The sequence below is a fragment of the Polypterus senegalus genome, chromosome 9, assembly GCF_016835505.1.
Source record: "Polypterus senegalus isolate Bchr_013 chromosome 9, ASM1683550v1, whole genome shotgun sequence".
Classification (NCBI taxonomy): Eukaryota; Metazoa; Chordata; class Cladistia; order Polypteriformes; family Polypteridae; genus Polypterus; species Polypterus senegalus.
Genome location: NC_053162.1, coordinates 47,522,375 through 47,545,200, shown reverse-complemented (window position 1 = coordinate 47,545,200; position 22,826 = coordinate 47,522,375). Strand labels below are relative to the sequence as shown.

Below are 22,826 nucleotides of genomic sequence, written 5' to 3'. Positions count from 1 at the left end.
CATCTTGCCTCCCCTTCTGCGGTGGCGACGTGCTTGCCGGCAGCCCTGTTGTTGCCGGCGCCCCTCGAGCTGCAGCGTCTCCTTCTCCGCAGCCCTCACGGCTGCCGCCATGCTGCCGGAGCCCCGCAGACCGGCATGCGCCCGCCACTGATGTGGATCCGGGAAGTCCCTGCCTGGAAAAGCAAAAACACACGTGGTCCCCAAGGGCCGGCTGCAGTTAGGCAGGGCACTCACCTCCCCGGACTCGTCCAACCGAGGAAACGTCCTCGGCGTGGCCTCTCTGGACGCAATGCCGTCCCGGACGCCTCCAACAATGCCGCGCTTGTCAGAGACTGCTGCAGTCATGCCATGCACGCCACCAGCCAGCGACAGGGGAAGACGGCTCCCTGGCGGTCCGTGGGGTTCCTTTACCTGTGAATGGGGTCCCCTGCTGCGTCGGGTCGTCCACAACAGAATTTTGGTTTACAGGTCCCCGCCTTGTAACAGGCGGAGCATCCTGCCGACTACGCCAGATGTGGAGCCAAACCGGACACAGACAGGCAGACATGTTCTTAATCACCACCACACGTTTATTTACAAACTATTTACAACAATGAAGTCACACAGACTCAGTCCATTTAGTGCACAATTACCCCCAACACACAGTCCTGGCCACACAAATGCCTTCTTCTCGGGCCGCCTCCACTCTCCTTTCTTGCCTTGTCCTTCTTCCACCCGACTCTAGCCCTGAATGAAGGGAGACGGCCCCTTTTATATCCTCCCGGATGAGCTCCAGGTGATTCCCAACACTCCTTCGTTGGCCACGCCCCAGTGTGGCGGAAGTGCCGGCTGTTCTCCCGGCAGCTCTCCGGGCGCCCTTTTAATTCTTCCCCCCAGCACTTCCTGGTGTGGCGGAAGTGCTGAGGTAACAGGTCCCCAAGGCATTGGGGCGCCTCCTGGCGGTGGCCACGGGCCCCTACAGGGTGGAGCTTCCATGCCCTGTACCCGTGGCCCCCAGAGCAACCAGGAAGGCGGCCCCCACGTGATCCAGGGTGGGCTTTGACCCTCTTCCGGTCCCTCACGGTGTCCCGGCCGGGTCGTTGCCCCTGGCATCCCTGACAATAAATAAATATATGTTCAAATATAAAGCCCATTCTGTTGTCCTCTGCAGGCTGCTGCTTGCATTCTTCCATAGTTGTTCCCTTCCTACCAATGACATGTGCCCTGTTACATAAGAGCTGGTGACGCACCCAGCAGGCATGCCATCTCATTGGATACTTCACTATGGAAAATGTATTCTCTTGAGAAGGCACCTCTGATAGTAAAAGTGGTTATCGTACATCACAATGATGTCAAATGTCTGTTGAAAGTCAGTCTGTCTTGCTTAGCAGCCCTTCTTGACTTGCCATTTAAAAATATTTAGCTCATGATGTACAGTCACCATCTCTGTGTGTAATTCATTTCTTCCTTTGACCAGAGACTTGAATGATGCCAAATTTCTTTCTGAGGCTGCCTGACCTCAGCTTTTAATAGTTCCCAAGGTGCTTTGTTCACCCATATTTCTAAATATTGTAATCAAGCAGCACTGGTGGCTTCTAGAGCATCTACATCACCATCACGGCCATGCTCAATAGGATGAGCCTCTGCTAGTCTCCTTTTCAGTGGGATCCATGTGCCCCATCAGAGTTATGAACAGTTTGAACTGTTGACTGTGGAGAGAAAAAACAAGCTCAAAATGAAGTCAATAATAATAATAATGCACTTAAATAGCACCTTTTAAATGTATGCAGTGCTTCACAGATACTGAAATGGCACTTTTTGAACAGAAAATGTAAAATAAACAACAGTCTGAGTGAGAACTTCAGCCACATAGATATGAAGCAGTTGAAGCTGACATAATAGATAAGAAGGGGCACCTGCCACTAGAGTTAAAGAAGTCAATCCAGGATTTAATAAAGGCATGGACAATCTCCCTAGTATCAGAAAAAAGGAATCTGCAAGCATGAGATATCTTGAGGAGGTGGAGGTAAGAAACGTTATTGTGAGTTGAGTAAGAAAGGAAGAATCAAAATAGAAGTCAAGGTTTCTTGCAGAAGATAAAAATGTGAAAGAACTCTCAACAAGTAAATAAAAAGGTGCACATTTTCATAAGCCTGACTTTAGTACCAGTTGGCATTAATTGCTGTATAGAGTTTTTCGAAGCAAATCACGAGGGAAGAGCATTCTGATGAACATCGTTTAAAACTTAAGTAGAACAGAATGTCGTCCAGCACATTCAGAAGCATGCTGCTCTCTGGTAACCTTCAACACACTCAGATACTTTAGAAAAACGAGATAAGAGATGAGAAGAAAATTGTTCAGATTGTTAGCATCAAACTCTCACTTTAATGCTGCGGTTACAGAAGCAGTGCCACAGAGCTGGGAATTTATTTATTACTGTTGTGTTGTGACAGCCGCATTATAACACATTTTATTTTCTGAATTCAAACAGCATTACACTACAATATGTGATGTTTGCAGTTAAACCGGACACAAAACATCATGAAAAATGTCTTTGCTTTTATTATTTTCACCTGTATCCTGAAAAGGGAATTGGGTTTAAATTTTGCAGCCTGTTTGTGAAGTGGAAAAGTGCAAGCAGTAAGAGACTTCAGAACAGCAAGAAAATGACAAGCGTCGTAAGGACTACTAAGAATAGGCATGTTTCCTTAGTGAGAAGGAATTGGGGTGTAAAAATAACCTTTAGATAAAGCACTACACAGCAGTTTCAGGGAAAGACCAGTACAAGACTGGGAGCATAACAATTCATTCAAACTAGGAACACGTTCTTTAAATACGGCGTGTTTGGCAGCACCAGGTGTGAAACAAAAAGGGAGCATCGCGTTATAGGAAAACAGTCACCCAGATCAGGGATTCTCAAACTCGGTCCTGCGGGCCCACTGTGGCTTCAGGTTTTTGTTTCAACCAGATTCATAATTAGTTATAATCATTGATTACAACTGATATCATTTAATTAGTTTTTTTCTCTTACTCTACATTCAGAAAAGCACAGAAGCATGATTTTTACATTTATAAGACAAATGGAAATATTTCTGTTTTTGCTATAGATTTAAATGCTGAACTCTCTTTTGTTGATTTCATTATGTTTTGCCCTCTCTGTTTACTCCCTTCGTTGTATCTTATTAATGACAATTAAAAATGAGCAGAGCAGAGCAGACACCCAGGCAAACAACACCAAACCACGAACGGCTGCAACTACTTGAGCATCAAACCCACTATTTAGTAAATAAATGCTGCTTAGTACATTTTAATATACAGTATATATATATGTATATATATATATATATATGTATATATATATATATGTATATGTATATATATATGTATATATATATATATATATATGTATATATATGTATGTATATATATGTATGTATATATATGTATGTATATATATGTATGTATGTATATATATGTATATATGTATATATGTATATATATATATGTGTATATGTGTATATGTGTATGTATATATATATGTATATATGTGTATATATGTATATATATATATATATGTATATATATATATGTATATATATATATATTGTCACACACGTGCGCATGGGAGGCAGCTAAAGGGCTTGAGTGAAGGCAGTTGGAGGCATGCGGGGTGTGGCAGAGTGCACTGACTCTTTTCTCCCTTGCCTGTAGACCATCCCGGGGATTTCACCTGGATCACCTGACATCACTTCGGGACTGAGCCAATGGAAGTCGGCCACACCAGCTCCAGTCCCTCTGATGTCACCTCCGACTCTGAGCCAATGGTGGAAGACCACGTGCGATCCATACGACCTCACTTCCTGTCTCCCCCTTTAAAACCTGCCCCTTTTCCTTTGTTTCTTTAGTCTTGTTTTGGACTCGGTTGTGTGCACTTCAGTGCTCTGTATTTTGAAAACGACTTTTGCAGCCAGGATACCACAATATACGGGTGGCTGCCCCAACTCTTTATCTGTCAATGTCTCGTTCTTGTGACAGTGGCGTAGCCGGCAGGATGGAGAAGTCCCGGAGGAGAAGGGGACAGGACCTGCAATATACCCAGGTGGGAGCGTGCGGGGCGAGTATTCAGGCGGGAGGGTGCCCGTGGTTGGCGTGACCGGTGCGGGCTCCGCTCCGGCACTCATAACTAGCCCATCTGGAGTGGCCAGGGAGTGTGCGGGTGGGGCTCACAGAATTGGGCTGCCCTGGGGGGGAGGCAAAGGGACTCAGTATGCTCTCTTGGGGGAGAGTGCCTGCCTCCCTGCGAAACCAAAGCCCCATTTACCACCTAGGGGTGCCCCAGACTGGCAGGTGAATAAAATAAAACATGGAGGTTGGACCCTGAGCGCCAACCAACAAACAAGCCTGGTCCTTATGGGCAATGGTAGGGCATTTGCTACGGCCCTTTTAAAACACGCCCTACCAAATAATAGAGCAGGTAGCTTGCTATCTGCTCCTGGAAGCGCTTCCCGTGGCTTCACCCAGCGGTTTGGCGGCGGTTCAAGAACATGTCTGAGCTCATAGAGCTTATGGAGACGCAGAGGGCGGCCTCACACTCTAGGGGAGCAGAACCGTCCTCATGTCAAACTCAGCGGGGTACGTTCCAAGACCTAGCCCCACCCTGTACAATCCGGAGCCCGTATTGGCGTCCGCGGGGCCGCGGGCGCGCAAACCGCTTGGAGGCAAGGAGGAATGCAGGTGGAGGGTGAGGAGGGGTTGGTGTGCTCTGGCTAATCCGTTGGCGGTCCCACATACTGGCGTGGTGATCGTCAGCGGACACAAGACTCACAGGTTTGTTCGACTCCGGCAGCAACATTTCATTGTTGCCCGCCGCTTTGTGCAACCGCAACAGTGGCTAAATTTTAAGACCGGTATAACCTGTGTCCACGGAGACATCCGCTGGTACAGGTCCGCCGCTGTGTCATCAGTTACGGAGGGTCAGTTAAGTAAGCTCACCGTAGCGTCCTACCTGATCCTCCACACCCGGTGATACTAGGGGGACTGGTCTAAAATCAAAGCGGTGAGACACATACCACTCCCGGGGTTAATTTGGGCCTCGTTATGGGCGGAGATAACCCGTCTCAAGCTGCCTCCACGCCGTGTAATCAGCCGGCAGAGAGAGCGAAGCAGTCGCCCTGACTGGCGTGGCAACTCCGGGCGTCGCGGGCTAACCGTCATCCACCAACGCGCGGCGGAGCGGAGGAAACCACGCCCATTGAGGTCGGCGCTGACCCTCTCTCCGTGTTGCGGTTCCAATTTAAAAGCGCCGGCTTCTTTTAGAAGGAGCAATGGAATGATGACTCCCTGAAGTTTGTAAAAAATGCAGTGGTCCTTGTCAATGGCCAGCGCACTAATCAGTCGATGCCACAGGGCCCCTACTTTGTGCTAGATAATGACCTCCTTTACCGTGTAGCAATGCATGGCGGGCAGGAGGCGAGGCTGCTGCTAGTGCAGCGTACCTTCCGGCGGCAGGTCTGTGAGCTAGCACACGCCCACCTCCTAGGTGGCCACCTGGGCACCGAAAAAACTCTGGAGCGGATCAAGCTCCGTTTCTACTGGCCAGGAATTAATGAGGAGGTTAGGTAAGCTTTTGCGCTTCCTGCCGGAGTGTCAACTGCGACAAATTCCTAGGAGGGACCGTGCTCCTCTCATTCCTATTCCACTGATTGGCGTTCCCTTCCACAGAATGGGTCGACCTGGTGGGACCCTGGAGCCCTCAGCCGAGGACACAAGTACATTTTAGTCCTCGTGGATTACGCTACGATACCCGAAGCTGTTCCGTTGCGCTCAGCTACCTCTAAAGCCATCGCGGGGAATTACTAGGGGTATTCGTGGGGATCCCCAAAGAAGTCTTGACAGACCAGGGGACCCCCTTCACCTCGGAAACGTTCAAGGAGACTGCCAGATTACTGAAAATAAAGCATTTAAAGACCTCGGTGTATCATCCTCAAACCGGCGGATTAGTAGAGAGGTTTAATCAAACTCTCAAGCAAATGCTGCGTAAGGTGGTCAGCGAGGATGGAAGGAACTGGGATCAGCTCCTCCCCCTCGTCCTTTTTGCCTATCGGGAAGTCCCACAAGCCTCCACGGGGTTCTCCCCTTTTGAACTACTATACGGGCGACAACCTCGGGGCATATTAGATATTTTGAAAGAAGGCTGGGAAGAAGAGGCTCTTCCCTCCACAAACATACTGGAATATATCGCGCATTCTGCGATAGATTTGGAAAAATTCGCCTGTCCTTAAAAGTCACATGGAGGAGGCTCAAGCAGCACAGGCCGGTACTACAACCGCGCACGTCTCTTGGGAGTTCCGCCGGAGATCGGGTCATGGTCCTAGTGCCTACCTCCCACTCTAAATTGCTTGCCCACTGGCAGGGCCCCTCGAAGTTAAGGAGAGGAAGGGACTGGTCGACTATTTGGTGAGTCAACCCAATGCGTCGGCCAAAGGAGCGGGTTTATCATGTGAACCTGCTGAAACCGTGGAAGGACAGGGACCCGATCCCTCCTCCGGCCAGCCCGCTCACTCTTCGCTCACACACACGACCTTAACCCGGCACGGACTTAAGTCCCAGACAGCGGCAGGAGCTGGAAACAGTTATCCGGACCGTTGGGAGGTAGTCAGTGAGAACCCGGAAGGACCTCTCTGATTGAGCACAACATGTGACAGAGCCGGGGTTGTTGTCCGAGAACGCCGTATCGTCTTCCCGAGGCAAAAAAGGCTGAAGTGGAGCTTGAGATCAAGCGCATGCTGGAGCTAGGTGTGATTGAGGAAAGTTATAGTCCCTGGTCCAGCCCCATTGTGCTCGTCGGTAAGCCTGACGGAAGTTGGAGGTTCTGCAATGACTTCCGTCGGCAATCAAGTCTCCCAATTTGATGCTTATCCAATGCCACGCGTGGGCGACCTCCTCGAGAGGCTTGGACAGGCTCAATACCTGACCACACTTGACATGACGAAAGGGTACTGGCAGGTTCCTTTAACGGACTCCGAAGGAAAAACGCGTTTAGTACCCCTAGCGGACACTGGCAGTATCGTGTCCTTCCATTTGGGTTACGGGGCTCCAGCAACCTTTCAGCGTCTGGTGGACAAAGTGCTTGACCTCATAACTCATACAGTGCTGCCTACCTGGATGGCGTGGTCATCTATTCCAGCACATGGAAGGAACACCTACAGCATGTCCAAGCGGTATTACGGACACTTGGTGAGGCGGGCTCGGATTAATCCCAAGAAATGCTTCTTGGATTAAGCGAGGCCAAATATTTAGGCTACCTGGTGGGTGGGTACCGTAAGGCCACAGTGCTCCAAAATTGATGCCATTCTGAAATGGCCCGTCCATGAACCAAGCGGCAAGTCCAAGCCTTTCGGGTTAGCGGGTACTACCGCCGGTTTGTACCCGGTTTTGGAGAAGCGCGCCTTGACTGATTTAACAAAGAAGAGGGCCCGAACATTGTGGTATGGACTGAAAAACAGGCTGCATTTAGTGACTTAAAGCAGGCCCTTACGTCCACACCTGTTTTGATGGCACCTAACTTTTCTTTGCCTTTCATCCTCCAGGCGGACGCCGGACACAGGCCTGGGCGCGTGCTGAGCCAAAGCGTCGATGGTGTGGAGCACCCCATCATGTTCCTGAGCGGAAACTGTTGGACGGGAGACCAGGTATGCTGCGGTGGAGAGGGAGGCTCTGGCGATTAAATGGCGATTACTCAGCTGAGGTACTACCTGTTGGGCCGGGAATTCACCCTTGTCACGGACCATGCACCCCTACAGTGGATGGCCCTCCACAAGGAGTCGAATCCAGCGGGTCACCCGGTGGTTTCTTGACCTGCAGCCGTACAAGTTTTCGCTCGTTCATCGTCGGGCTCTCCGCCAACGCTGATGCTCTTTCTCGGGTTCCGACCTCTCGGTTAGTCGCCCGACCCGTCGGGTCTGGGCTAAGGGGGCCTTGTCACACACGCGCATGGGAGGCAGCTAAAGGGCTTGAGTGAAGGCAGTTGAGGCATGCGGGGTGTGGCAGAGTGCACTGACTCTTTTCTCCCTTGCCTGTAGACCATCCCGGGGATTTCACCTGGATCACCTGACATCACTTCCGGGACTGAGCCAATGGAAGTCGGCCACACCAGCTCCAGTCCCTCTGATGTCACCTCCGACTCTGAGCCAATGGTGGAAGACCACGTGCGGATCCATCGACCTCACTTCCTGTCTCCCCTTTAAAACCTGCCCCTTTTCCTTTGTTTCTTTAGTCTTGTTTTGGACTCGGTTGTGTGCACTTCAGTGCTCTGTATTTTGAAAACGACTTTTGCAGCCAGGATACCACAATATACGGGTGGCTGCCCCAACTCTTTATCTGTCAATGTCTCGTTCTTGTGACAATATATATATATATATATATATATATATATATATATATATATATATATATATGTATATATATATATATATATATATGTATATATATGTATATATATATGTGTATATATGTACTGTATATATATGTATATATGTATATATGTATATGTGTGTATATATGTATGTGTGTGTATATATATATATATATATATATATATATATATATATATATATATATATAAAAATATATACTCTTTTTTTACCAAACTTAGTTTTCTAATTTCTAGATTGTTCCCAAAGCACAGAATTTCAGAAATAACACTTCACTTAATTAGCCCAGGAGTCCAATTAAAAACAGAAGCTGGTTGGAACAAAAACCTGCAGCGACAGGGGGTCCCCAGGGCCGAGTTTGGGAACCCCTGACGTAGATCAGCAATCGGGAGAAGGGGAAAGTAATCAAAAATAAAGACACAAGCAATCAAGAGATGAGCATATTACAGGGTTAAATAACTTCAATAGTTCATTTAGATCAATACTTAATTTTTTAAACAATGTATTGTTAATATGTGCTTTAATAAAAAGGGAGCTGATTAAATTTACTAATACTGTACCATTTTTGAGAATGAGGCCAATATAACGCAAGTTCTGTTTGATGATGGAGCCTTTGTAGTGTAACTTGGATGAGTCATTCCTTGAGTTGAGGTAGCGCTAGGTTGGCCATTTTTACGCAAGTAAAATGTGTTCTCTGGCATCAACCCCAGAACTGTAAATGTCAAACCATATTCAGGACCATACGGGGCTGGATGGTGACTTTGAAAACTCTTGAGATGCTAAGCAGGTATGAGGAACCAGTGAGTCATCTCAAAGCTTGTCCACAAAAAGAGAGACGGGTGGTGGTAGTGGTGGTCGCTCCAGGAGCAGACGCCCGTGTACAGTGGGTCCACAGGTGGGGGATTTCCCTGTAAGGGTGGATATATATATACTGTATATATATATATATGTCATTGTCCATGTTAGAACAGCATGGCTATCACTTCTGCTGTCAATATTAAAGAGGTAAGTGCCAAGCTGAAGTACAGAATTGACAAGGTAGATTCTGAAGGTCTTCCTGTGCCACACAGCAGTCCTGGTAAGACTGAGGACATTGAAACATTTCACATATTTGTTGGAACCTTGGTGTAGGTTAGGAAAGTATAGGTTTATGGGACGTTGCGATTCTGTCTGGAAAAGATGGCACCTGTTCTACTGTGATGGCTTTCATTTGAACAGAAGCTGTACCAATATATTGGGGAAGCGTACGAGTAGGTTAGTCAAGGATTCAGGGCCAGGGAGTTTAACACAGGCCAGGTTTAGACATTAACTGTGGTGGAATAATAAATATGCCTAGCAACTTAATTTCCAGCCCAAGTTTAAAGTGCTGAAAATGAGCTGCTGTTCAGTGTGTTTTAATTATACTGTCCTCATTATTACCTCATATCTTCATTTGGTCACCTAAAGACAGTTTTCTTTCGCCAATTAAAAAAAATATGACACCAGAATATTAACAAGTTGTGGTATGAGTTTTGCATATGCTATTATGCTATTATTTTTAAAATTCAGTCATGCTAGTGATTTAAGATAAGAAAAATGTACAACCTATTTAAAAAACAGTGCCTATAAAATGCATCTGCTCACATTTGCTTTAGCATGTGGCTGGGGGGGACTCTATCAAGTGAATTAGGAACAGAAAACTATTGTCATCTGGCACTGTTCAGTCTATAATTGAAAAATAGGCGTATTATGGCAGAGCGTTGCGTTTATCTACAGCAGGCCATAAAGGAAAATGGGTTTAGTATGAAAAGGTGGAAACAAAATCAAAATGGTGCCAGAGCTCTGATTGGTACGTTATATGATTCTATCAAATGAAATCTAAATGGTTATGATAAAATACAGAATTCATTACTGCATATTTTAATTTGTAATTAAGTTCCAGTTATTAGATTTTTAGTTGAACAGTGATTAGAAAGTCCCAGCTTCTTTTTTTAGACATGGTGTTATTACTTCCTTGGCACTTCCAAAACTGTTTTTCATGATCTTTGTCATTTCTTAACAGGTGCAGCTGCTTTGTCTTGGGAAGGTCAACATTTCTTTTCTTTATTGGCTATTCTATAGAGGCAGGTTGGAGTTTCCTCAAAAGTGTAACACCAGCAAAAATAGGTATGGCCAGGAATCCTGTACAGCTAGAATGCATCCTGAAAATAATTTAAACAATTAGGAAATTACATTGATATTATATACATGACTATAAAGAAAGACAACCTATTGTACACAAGAACACTGTACATTAAGGCCCATATGGCCAGACATGGTAAAGCTGAACTGTCTTAGTACTACCTTCCCACACTTCGGTCAATGCCAGTAAGCTCTTTTCTCCTGTTTTGCTTCTTGGCAGAAAGAAGCAAGAAATGATCAACTTTTCTGTCGACCAAGAACATCTGCTTCATTGTGCACTTTACCTTAACATCGCTTTTAGAAATACTGTGACAGGTATACATTTTTAAAAACGGTCAACAGAGAATGAGAATATGTCAATGATTTACAAATTGTTTTGTTATCTCTGACAAAATAGGTTAATTTATAGTTTAAAAAATGAATCTTTTATTACAATTTCCCAAAAATTTCTCTTTAGTTAGTTTGATTTTTTTGTGTCATTTTTGGAACCTGTCAGATAGTGACATAACTGTTGCTTATTGACAGATGATTAAGATATTTTGTATAACCTTATGGCACTGACATTGAAGACTCTCAGCAGGGTGGGTATGCTCGCTAGGGAGTTCATACAGGCCTAGAATATTTTCCTATACAAGAGTTATATCTTAGGTATTTTTCCAAACAACATTTGGGACCAGTGTTTGATTTCTAAGTCACACAATGAGCTGTTCTGTCTGCCACAGAACCTCAGGCGCACTGTGTGCTTGTACATTTTTGATTGCTGTGATTAATATGCAAGCATGAGACTGAGTATAGCAACATCAATAAGTTTTTTGGAATTGTCAGTACTGCCAATAATTTGACTTTTTTTCTGTTTAATGTATGTCAAAACTGGCTAAGGCATATAGCAGTTAGCTAACCTAAAAAAATCACGTAGTCGACTTTCAAAGTTTCTTCTCGTTTTCCTCTATGGTACATCATCGGCCTGTGGGGCGGACTATTGTTCTGTAGAGGCAGGCCAGTGAAGGCTGACCAGTGGTCGGGCCATTAGCGTGTGACGGGGCAGAACGTCGTGGCAACGTAGCAATACAGTAATGTACTCCCAATGCTTGAGCCCATGTCCGATGTCCGTGCTCCGCGACCCCAACACTCTGCAAAACGTGAAGGCAATTAGTTTTTCTGTGACCTTTAAACACTCACCTTTTCTCATGCACAAAATAAAAACGGCAAAAATACTTTCAAACGGGGAGAATTTGTTACAGAAATGTGCTGCACGACCCCTTATTGGGCAAAAAGAAAAAGATTTAGAGTAAGTTACAATTTAATTAACTGTCATACAGAACTAACCCGCATCACTTGGCGTTGCTTATAATTAATCAGACAAAGAAAACTTAGGCGCTTCAGCAAACAATCTTGCAGTTTTCTACAACTATCTATCAACGGCAGGCTGCTGTACACCTCTTTATTTTTCTGCGATTATGCCTTGCGACCAGTTTAATTGCAAACATTAAATATTGTGGTGTAATGCTGTTCGAATTTTAAAGCAGAAAAAAATGGCTGCTGTAACGGCAACTGCACTTGAGTATATGGCCACTGGCTATTGTAATGAAAGTCCTGAGCCATTAGGGGCCCATACTGCCCCTTGACTCGCTGTCCCGTGGAGCGTGTGAAGACACCTTGGCATATCCTGTAATGCGACACGCTGGTCCGTGAGCGGCTGCCACTGTTCAGTGACAGTCCTTGATGCTGAAGCCCCCTCTCCATAATGAGGTATTTTGTGAAACACACGAAAATCAGTGTCGACTGTTTTAACGTTGTGCCGATCTTGTCACTGAAATTGTAACCGAGTTCAATGCAAAGGCGCCTGTGGACTAAGATCTCATGGTCTGATTCCCCACGCGGTGCTACTGGTATATAAAATCGAAGAGTTTGGGAGTGGGGAAATGGGGATGCGTGTGTTAATCAAATTAAATTAGTAAGGATGGAAGGGGAATCCATCTTGGGGGTTTCGCCATTAATCAGGAACAAGAGGAGCAGGGGCGGCCTATCGAAATTAATATCCAAGTACTGTATACGATTTAGAGAAAAGATCAACTCGGACGCCACTGGTACAAATTACCCCGTTTTCTAGGCCACGCCCATCTTCAAGTTAGATAATCGTCCTATTAGTTTTACGAAGATGTTCCGGTTACTTTCTTTTTCCTGTACCCCGTTGCTTCAGCTCTGACGTTCACATTTCTTTGCATACACGTGCTTTGTTAAAAATGATGCCAAATTATACTGAAATGAATATCAAATACGCTACTTAAGCAGTCTAATTAAAAGCGTGTAAATAAATTCACTTCCTTTAGTTAACGATCAGTATAATTATGGCACCATGTCCTGGAAACATAACCTGATGTGAAATAAAACGAAACCGAACAATGTGGGCGGCCGCACTGTAGCAAATGGAGTCACGAAGGCTGACACAGCAGCGAGAAGCCTTACAGTGAGCCTTTAGGTTTTATGTAAGCCTTGTCAGCTGACGCCGGTCTTTGCTGAATCATGCTTGCAATACAGTATCACTAACTCCGCCTCATCGGGAAGCGAACCAGCCAGTTAGCCTTCTAGATCAGTCTGCGAAGGCGACGTAATAAAGCCGGCGTGAGCAGCGGACCTCGTGCACTTTAAGGAGCTTACTGAAGCGAGCTGAACTTCGAATCAGGTAAATCCATTACAGTATTTAACGCAGAGCGATCACTGCTCGAGTCTTGGGAAATTTAAATTATTTAAGCTGTACTTATGTGTGTAGGAAGCTTTTTATATAACCTAGTTAGTTCAAAGCATGGTTTTGGATGTGCACTGTGCGCAAGGTTGAACAAACCGTGGAGAGGATATTACGGTATGTACCGTATACAGTATATAGATGAGGGTGTGCGTGTTTGTAAGCATAGCCACAAAGACCTGGGTTCAAATTCTGTTCTGTCCGTTTCTGGTTCCATGCCTAAGGTCCTAAATCAGCCGCTTGAGCCTTACGACGGACTGGCGTCTTATGTGTTTCTTATTTTGCACCCAGTTCTGACGATTTGTGCTGCCATGAGGAAATATGTTACGCATGCAAATATGTAAAAGTGAAAACGTCGAAATGAACATAAGATTTTTATGGCATTACCATCAGCCAACGGTTTTTTTTTTATTGCTAAGGTAGCACAAACCAATCATGTTCAGTTAACAATCGCAACTCTAATGGACGAACAAATACTGGGATTAAAATGGGAAAAGCATTGGATTGAGGTGTTGGATATGTTTGTTCCTAATACCTAAAGCGACAAATAATAATGGCAGTAGGGCCTGCTTTAATTAATTGTTTTTTAAAGTAACTTATTTATTGAGTGTTGTTATATAACAAGTGTATACTGCAAGTGTACATAACAGCATTGGGGCACATTTCGATAGGTTGCGTGGTTGGATAGAATACCGGCCTTTACAGTAGCTAATGTATGGGAAAATAACGATCTTTGTTTTAATCAGCTATGCATTTAAATTGGCATCTTGCTTATTTTGCCTACCAAGATGTCAGGGTGTTTATTCAAAACTACATGCCATTTTGCTCTCTCAAAAGTCAGAGGGCAGAGTGGACAACAAGAAAAGTAATGAATCTCTGATGGTGCCAAAGACGTGGCTCAATACGTTCAAACACTTTTATATTTTGATTGTGCTGCAAACACCATATCCTTCATCAACTGGAAATGACCACTTGAGTAGGTCTGAAACATCCTGAACCTCTGGTAAAGCCTTAAAAACTGGCAGGCACGAACACCTCATCCATCTGGCATGACCAAGCATTTTGTAGGTCTGCCCATAGCATAACAAGAAGTGGTTTTGAAATTCAAACTCTCAGGAAAAACCCATACGAGTTTCATTTTATAAACATTATGTTTACATACTTTAAATTTATTAAGGAGATAGGACTGAAAGATTATGAGAGTTTTTAAAGCAAAGTTTGAATAGAAAAGGCAGCTTGGAATCCCTTCAGGACGGCACGGCGAGTGATGCGTTGTTTAGTGCCACTGCTTTACGGCTCCAGGAACCTGGGCTTCAATTCCTGCTTGACGGTTCCACATTCTCCCCATGTGCATATGTGTTTTTAGCCAGCTATTTCTCCTACTTCCCAAAGACTTAAAGGTTAGATAGTATTTCTTTACTAGACCAGCGTGGCTGATTGTGAGTTTGTATGTCTGTGCCCTCTCCAGGGTTGTCCCTCGCCTTTCAAGACGTGCTGCCCTTGGGTACGTTCCAGACCACATGATCTGGGTTAAGTGAGTTCTACAGTGGATGGAGGAATAAATTGCTTCAGCCATTTGATCTTTGTGAGACTCTCACCATTTCCATTTGCAATCCATCCTTAGATAAGAACGAGTGTTCAGGAAGGTGTGGCGACGCACTTACCTCAGATATTGTTCCTGTCAGCCATCAGAGTTTGCATTAAGATTAATCACTTCTACACTTAGGTAGCTTTTTACTAAATGTAAGGTCACCACAATTAAAATGTAGATCTATAAACTGATAATTTAACAAAAATGGTAGGTTGGCATGCTGATGCAATAAATATATGAACAGAACTCGTAACATACTGGTGCTGACAGGTTAAAAAAGAGGGTCAGTTTCAAAATATTAAACATAATGAAATTTTGTTTTAATTTAGATGAGTCAATGAGAAGTTTGATAAACAAGCCTTGTGGTTGTTTCAGTGCGTTTTGCGTATTTTTGTTCCTAATATTTTGTTTGCATCTACTTGTTAGACAGTAAATACAGCATCATCAACACAATGGTTCTGTTTGAATTAGAGCCTAATGTGTTTGAGACAATCAGTGATGGGCAATATGGGGGACGTGGGACGTTACTTGTAATGACAGCCATCAGTTACTAGCTGCAGGTCTCTCATGTAGCAGGTGCCAACCTTATTAATCATCTGTTTAAGAGGAGCGACGGGTAGATGTGAAAGCTGTGATTTTACTGGGTGAACCATGAAAGTGACCATCCACACAAGCAGGATAAAGTGATGCAGCTGATCAAGGCTGATGTCCCGTGAGTCGCTGTGTGCTGATGAGAGGGGTCATCTGTATCTCAGGGCTGTGTGTCCAGTCTTCAAACTCCACAAGAGGGAAGTGCAGCTGACCTGGCATCAGCAGAAACTTGGAAAAGAGAAGCAAGTTATTTTTGCACATGACATTCTAGCCTCGGCTTTCTTGAGCTTGAGCAGCTCTCTCATTCCCTGCTTCTCTTTAGACGTATGTTTTTAAATTTTGTAAGACGCTGACCCAAAACTGAAAAGGACGCAGATGTAGAAAGCAGCAAACTGTTCCAGGACTAGTTCTGTATTTATTTCACATCACAATTGTAGACAAGGGCATCAGTGGGACTGGAAAATTAGGAAGAGGGCACAAGGGCAGCAACCACCTTAAGTAAGCCATTAAAGGGGGCATCAGTACAAATAAGTGTAAAAAAATGAATGGATTGAGAATCTGGATGAAGGGAATAACTGGGAGGGTAGAAGGAAATGTAACTTATGAATATTCTGTAGAATTTTGCAGCCACCTTTTATGCAAGTGACATTGAAGATTTTCTTTTTCTCAGCCCAGACTTTAGAGCTGGCAGTGACTGCACCATTTTTTTTTTGTTTGATTAATCTGTTATCAGCCTGGCTTAGGTGGATTCTTTATGGGTTAAATTTCTATGTCCTTGAAAGACATTGACCTTGGAATGAGAATCCCTCACCCCATGGAGGCTCTTCATCCGTGTGCCACAGTGCCTTACAGACAGCACAAGGCTCTCTGTTATATCTGCTTCTGTTTTCAAGACTCCTACGAAATACAAAGCCCCATGGCCGATCATACACCCTACCACTCAGAACTAGGAACAGAACGATTCTTTAGAAATGGGAACCCACTGGGCTGGTCTGAACTATTTGGAGAGGGCCTGATGAAAGGACGCCATTGTCTGAAATATTTGTCTAAGCGAAGGCCCCATACAGATTCTCTCACATTTGGCACAGGTCCGCATATCTTTGATATTTCTGATGTTCCGCCTTGAACTCTTGCATCATTCTGGTGGCAAGTTAATGATTTCCCAGGGTGATCTAAACACCAACCGCTCAATTTATTTCTGGGTTCAATGTCATCCAATGGAGTCGTAAAACGTGCCAATCATTTACCTCAGTCCTAGGATGGTGCTTGTGGCCTCCAGAACCTTCTGTAGTAAGATGAGAATTATGTTTGGGGAAAAGCCCTAGGAGAATGCTTTTCTAACAAATGTCCCATTTCTATTTCCAGAAAGTGAGAAATCGCCCACAATGTCTTTTGACATGAAGAAGTTGACAAGTGACCAGCCTGCCCTGCCTGTGGTGATAGTCGGTACGTGAGCCTGTGGTCCTGTAAGAAGCAGATGAGTGACACTCTCATGTTTTGTGGAGAACACCCCTGAGAATGAGAGAGGGCTTTGCTTTTTTCTTTTTTCTTATCATATTCATTAATAATGTAATGCATGGTTTCATGCTAATTTTTTGCACAGAGATGGAAGAACAACTTAAAGGGAGAGGGTGATGCATACAGTTATGGAGAAGGAGGGCGTCAAAGACAGCATGGCGTAGTTGTTAGGACGTTGGACTATAACTGTGAACTTCTCACTTAAACAGCTTGTATACCAACAGGAAAACTGTAGGATTGATTGTGTTACAATACCATGAAGGTGAATATAACAACAAAATCTTTTTTTAATAATTTGTATAGGAAATGGGCCATCTGCAATCTGCCTGTCGTATATCCTCTCGGGTCACAGACCCTACATTAAGAATGGAGCTGTCCACCCAAACCCGATTCTCCAAAAGAAATTGCAGCAGATAGGCGATTGCCCTTTATTGGATCAGGTAAGTTCCCAAACTACAGGCAGTCCCTGGGTTATGCACGAGGTAGGGACTGTAGGTTTGTACTTAAGTTGAATTTGTAGTCGGAACAGGTGCATTATTTTAATAAATGCTGTTGTTGACCGACTGTAACCAAGTGCTCTGCCAATGAATGAGGGAGTTTCACCCCTCTCTGACCTTTTTATTATTTCTACTTTATTTTCCATGGTGATGGTTTTTCTCTTCTTTACTGTATCACCAGCACTTGCATCACATTTGTGTTTCAGAGACATTGTTGAACGGTGAAGACAAAAGTTTACGATGAGCTCTTCTACACAGCACTGTCCACGCTATCACAGCAGGAAGGTACATCTGGTGTACTGACGAGATCAACTTCCTGCTAAGTGCGTAACAGTACAAGCGGGCTTGCTATTGAGAATGAATGGGGGCAGCGAGGGGCGGTCACTGCAGTATGTTGTCTGCAGCGTTTGCCCACCGAGAACAAACACAGTGTGGCCAAAGGCTGGTAGTGAATCGCCCACCACCGCCCCCATTCAACAGGCAGCCACCTGCGGCACACTACAATGCTACCCCCCACAGCCCCGTTCAGCCACAACCAGGTCACCGCTTGCTGCATTACCAGCTGCCCACCCAGAATGAACGGGGCAGCCGTGTGTGCTGGGCGGGAAGTGAAACGCCCCCCTCTGCTCCATCCAACCTGTATCCAGTCAGGAGCAGTAGCTGCGGTGGCGTAGTGGGCTGGCAGCGAACCATCGTCTTGCACACGAGAGATAGCTGTGGCCCCGGTGACTATGGACCATGGGTCACCGGGAGCTGCCCGAGGGACACCACACTGCGCGAGTAGCAATATCGCCCTCCATCCAGCCACCGCTTGCAGCATCCCCAGGCTGAAGATGACGGAGCGGCAGTTACTGAGGTGCATGCGTCGCAGCTGCTGCCCCGTTCATAAGTCATAGGTCGGATGTCTGTAACCTGGGGACTACCTGTAGTTTTAAAAAACAAAAAAAAAAAAAGTGACAGAACCCCGATGTCATACACTCGGATCACCTGCTCTCAGTCTTGTCTCGCTTACAGCACAAAGTGTTAATATCCCAGAAGTATATCCTGCAACAGTAAAATAGCTAGAGTTGCCATTCAAGGGAAGCTTTTGTCCTGTTTCTAGGGGCTTGTTGTGGACTTGTGTATTTTAAACTGTCCCTGTGATCATTCCCTCCTTGTGTGTGTGTGTGCGTGCGTGAATACATCAAGCAGTGTGTGATCTGGTGGCATTACGCTGAACCCAAAAGGCCATTGGCCTAAATCATATCTCTGACCTTCAGCATGTCCTAATCTGTCTTTTTTCTTATCATTCTATAATGTAAACTCTTTTTGGATGGTGGCCACAATGGAAATGCACCCTAATTAACTAGTGTAGTCGCATTTTCATGTTTGTGTCGAGCTTAGAATTTTAAGTCACGTTGCTACGAAATAGGCACATATTTAGCTATTTGTCAGTCTTGCCACTCAACAGTACAGTCTATGATGGACGCTCACAGAGCTCTCCCTATAAATATCTGTGGCCTTTTTCACTTACCTTAGCTGAAGACCTAATCCCTTATTCATTTTTTGTGTAGCAACATTTGCTTCTTTCAGTGGACTTTCATGGCTGTTAAATTGTGCAACGCTTCAGCAGAAAAGGAAGTCAGAGAAGGATGCAGTGTTTGGTTTATACATGCTGGATATTTTTAGAAGGTGTTTTGCCAACAACTTGAAAACTTTTTGTTTTTTTTTTGTTTCCTCAGGATCTTGAGTATCTGGCAGAAGGTGTGGAGGGCCGCTCCCAGAATCCTATGGCTGTCCTGTTTGATTCCCTAGTTAGACCAGACAGAGATTTTGGTGGAACAGCTGATTCGGTGCTTACATGGAAGGAGGATCACAAGGATCATATCCAGCATCTGGTATTGGGCAAAGGTCCTCCTGGGGGCTCCTGGCATGTAAGTTCAATTCTCCTTTGTTATCTGTCATTATCAGTGTAGGGGGTAACATGTTAAAAGTAACGTCCTTTATGTAGTCAGGTTATTTTTTAAAGTCACAAGTATCTTAATGCTGTACTTATTTTATTAAAGTAAAAATACTTGCATTACTGTATTACCACTGAAGCTTATTTCTGCCACTCAGAGAGAAAAAAAAAAAGCCAAGTTATTTTACAGAAGCATTGCACATTTTCTACTGTTCACTGTGTAATATCGTGCATGTACTCCAGCCGTCTGGTGACAACTCATGAGGAAGAGGTTACGCACGTGTCCACCGTACAAGCAAGTCAGAAGAACTGAACAAAAGTTCTAAGTGTACATTTAACTGTGCATTCATTCACCCTAGTTGAGAGTCACAGGAAGCCAGTGGTCATCGTAGTGCCGCTGGGTGTAAGGCAAGAAGCAAACGCAGTGGGCAGTACGCTGACCCTCTGCAGGGCTCGATTTAACTTTAATCCAGCTATCTGTTATAGACGGAGTGTGATCTGGTGGTGCAGCAGCCAGCATTCATACAGTTAACCTTCAGGGGGATGTTATTTACTGAAATGTTCTGTAGAAAAAGTAATGCAAACGTAACACTATTTGTAACATTTTACAATAAGTAACTGTATAACATTTTTGTAAGTAATGAGTGATGTAACTAAATTATGTTTAAATACAACATTCTCCAACACATATCCGAGGCCTACTCAGGTGTAGGGGATCCCATCTCATCTTACTTTGTCATGACTAACAGAAGCCAACAAAATTATAAACCAGCAGACATTAAACGATGAAGGCAGAATAGGCACATCTATCTAAAGTTCAGCTGCCATTCCCAATCCTATGTAAAAGCCAACAATAAATGTGCATTATTAGTTTGTACGTATTGTTGTGTGTAATAAGGAGCCTAATACTTCTGAAAGTGACCTTCCTGACATTTACATGTGTTGCAGTCTTTTGACGGTTCGATGACCACGTTGAGTCTTGGTGAATGGATGGAGCTTCCAGGTTTAAACTTCAGAGACTGGATAAGAAGAAAGGGCAGGTAAACCCATCACAGATGGCAAAATTTTTAAAAGCTGAACTGAAGTTTATTGAAAATAATATAATATACTGTATATGTCACAACGTCATGGGTGCTGTATAAAAGTAAAGTGAATTGAATAAAACTGAAGTTGATTAATGGCAGCCTATTACAGTGAATATGAGGAGTCACCATATCATATATTTACAGATACTTGTCTCTTAATGTCCATGATGTGTTCTGTAAGATAAAACATTATGTGAACACCATATTATAGACCGTTCTTGGTAAAGGTACTGTATATGGGATACTGTAATATACCTGTATTGACTAAGTAGCCAAGATGCTGCAATCATACAGTACTGTATTTCAGCCATGAGAGCCATAATTCACTTCATTCTGATATTTTCAATAGAAGTACTTACAGTACAACAAGAGAGACACACTACATGAGATTGGGTGCTGCTGCCACAGCTTGAAGCATACACTGTTATACAGTAAACTTTTTATTTGTAAGTAGGAAAAGTTCACCTTAAAATAACGATAGAAAGTACTGGGAAAAAAATATTGATTTTTCTGATCTTTTTTTTTTTTTAAATGATTCGATATCAATTCTTAAAGTCTCGAGATCGATCTTGTGAATCTCTATCCTGCTCAATTACTATATGTAGATTTTTTGCTTATCTTCATTTTTCACGTCCAATTCAGTAAATGTTGCTAATGCGCCTGTTAAGGTTTTCTACAGAAAATGCGCTTTACTTTGAGTGGTCCTCACTTTGTGCTGCGGGAAGGGGCGGAGGGGATACAGACATCTACCTCTGCAAACACAGATAATGTGCACCCTGCCCCTGAGCTCCAGCAGCCCTAACTTGTGACAGCTGAACATCCAGGGCAGCAGATTCTGATGGTTGTGCTAGCAGAGAAGCGCGCTGAATGCTAGTCACATCAGGAGCAACCTCACTGCATATACAGTATGCTGGCTGGCCGGCTGGCTGGCTGGCTGCTTATTGTTCCAAAAACCTTTCTAGCATTTCCAACGTGCTGTTCCATTGCATGACCACATCAATCAAAGTTTGCTCTGCTGGCAAGTCCAATAAACGTTGCTTCTCTTTAAGCACATGGCTAACGCTGAATGCTGCAGCGAAAAAAGTTTCCAGTGCTCCTTACCCGGCCAGCTTGCAATGCCAAAATGAGCGTGTGTAGAAAGCAGCTGATGTGAGGTAACTGCATTAGCTGTACTGTATGGATCATTGATGGCGTTTTCAGTCATGGTGGTCATGGTTCTTTTATCTTAAATTCATCCCAACACTGCTGTCAACAAGCATCGGTTCTAGATCCTTGTTTTAAATCTGAGATGGAACAGTGAGGACACATTTTCGCGACTGATTATCATGACTGCTACTCGTGAGCAACTGAACAATATGTAACTTGTAGAGTTATAGAAAGACGTGTGTCTTCCCGCTGTATCTGTAATTTCAACTAATTTAAGAATATTTTAAATGTCCAGTAGGAGAATAAATTTGGCTAACAGTTTAGTTGAACGGTGTCTAGATGGAGATTTATAACACATGAGTAGGTTATTGAATAACATTTAACATTAACATTTATTAAATAAGAAACAATATTTTATTATTTATAATATTATTTGCAAGATGATTCAGATGTTTTATAACGTAGATGCAATTGCATTGTATTAAAATGAGGAGCCCCCCAATAATATGTGATACTTATATAGTTAAATTATGGTGAATTTTGAATGAGTGTTAAATGAGTATAGTGCTGCTATATATATATATATATATATATATATATATATATGTGTATATATATATATATATGTGTATATATATATATATGTGTATATATATATATATATATATATATATATATATATATATGTGTATATATATATATATGTATATATATATATATATATATATATATATATATATATATATATATATATATATATATGTATATATATATATATATATATATATATATATATATATATATATATGTGTGTATATTTTTTTTCTAAAAAAGAGCAATGGTATTTTGTTCCACATCACCCAAATGTTGATGTTTACTGTTCAAGTATTTCTTTTAAATGTCATTCCATGCTTATGAATATGTTATGAAGACACTATGCAGACTTCCTCCAAATAAAGTGTTATTGAAATTTATTACATTATATTAATGTTCTCTGTGCATGGTTAAGTAATCTCTAAAAAAAGCCACCACTTCAAATATATCAGCGCACACTAATTCATCCATTCATCCATCCATCCATTATCCAACCCGTTATATCCTAACTACGGGGTCACGGGGGGTCTGCTGGAGTCAATCCCAGCCAG

The 22,826-nt window shown here is 43.5% G+C and overlaps 1 protein-coding gene across 3 annotated transcripts in view; it reads left to right on the top strand.

Annotated features, from left to right (window-relative positions):
* The window catches only part of LOC120535316 (oxidative stress-induced growth inhibitor 1-like), a 42,040-nt gene that overhangs the window by 15,680 nt on the left and 3,534 nt on the right, over positions 1-22,826 (top strand). The window contains exons 2-6 of one of the 3 annotated variants that reach the window (XM_039763079.1): positions 10,453-10,556; positions 16,862-16,942; positions 17,318-17,454; positions 19,233-19,424; positions 20,399-20,490. In XM_039763079.1, the coding sequence (XP_039619013.1) occupies positions 16,882-16,942; positions 17,318-17,454; positions 19,233-19,424; positions 20,399-20,490 (482 nt within the window). In that variant the 5' untranslated portion in view covers positions 10,453-10,556; positions 16,862-16,881. Of the gene's footprint in view, positions 1-10,452; positions 10,557-10,791; positions 10,887-12,867; positions 13,255-16,861; positions 16,943-17,317; positions 17,455-19,232; positions 19,425-20,398; positions 20,491-22,826 lie in introns of those variants that run through there. The other 2 variants (XM_039763077.1, XM_039763078.1) reach the window with 2 other exon arrangements.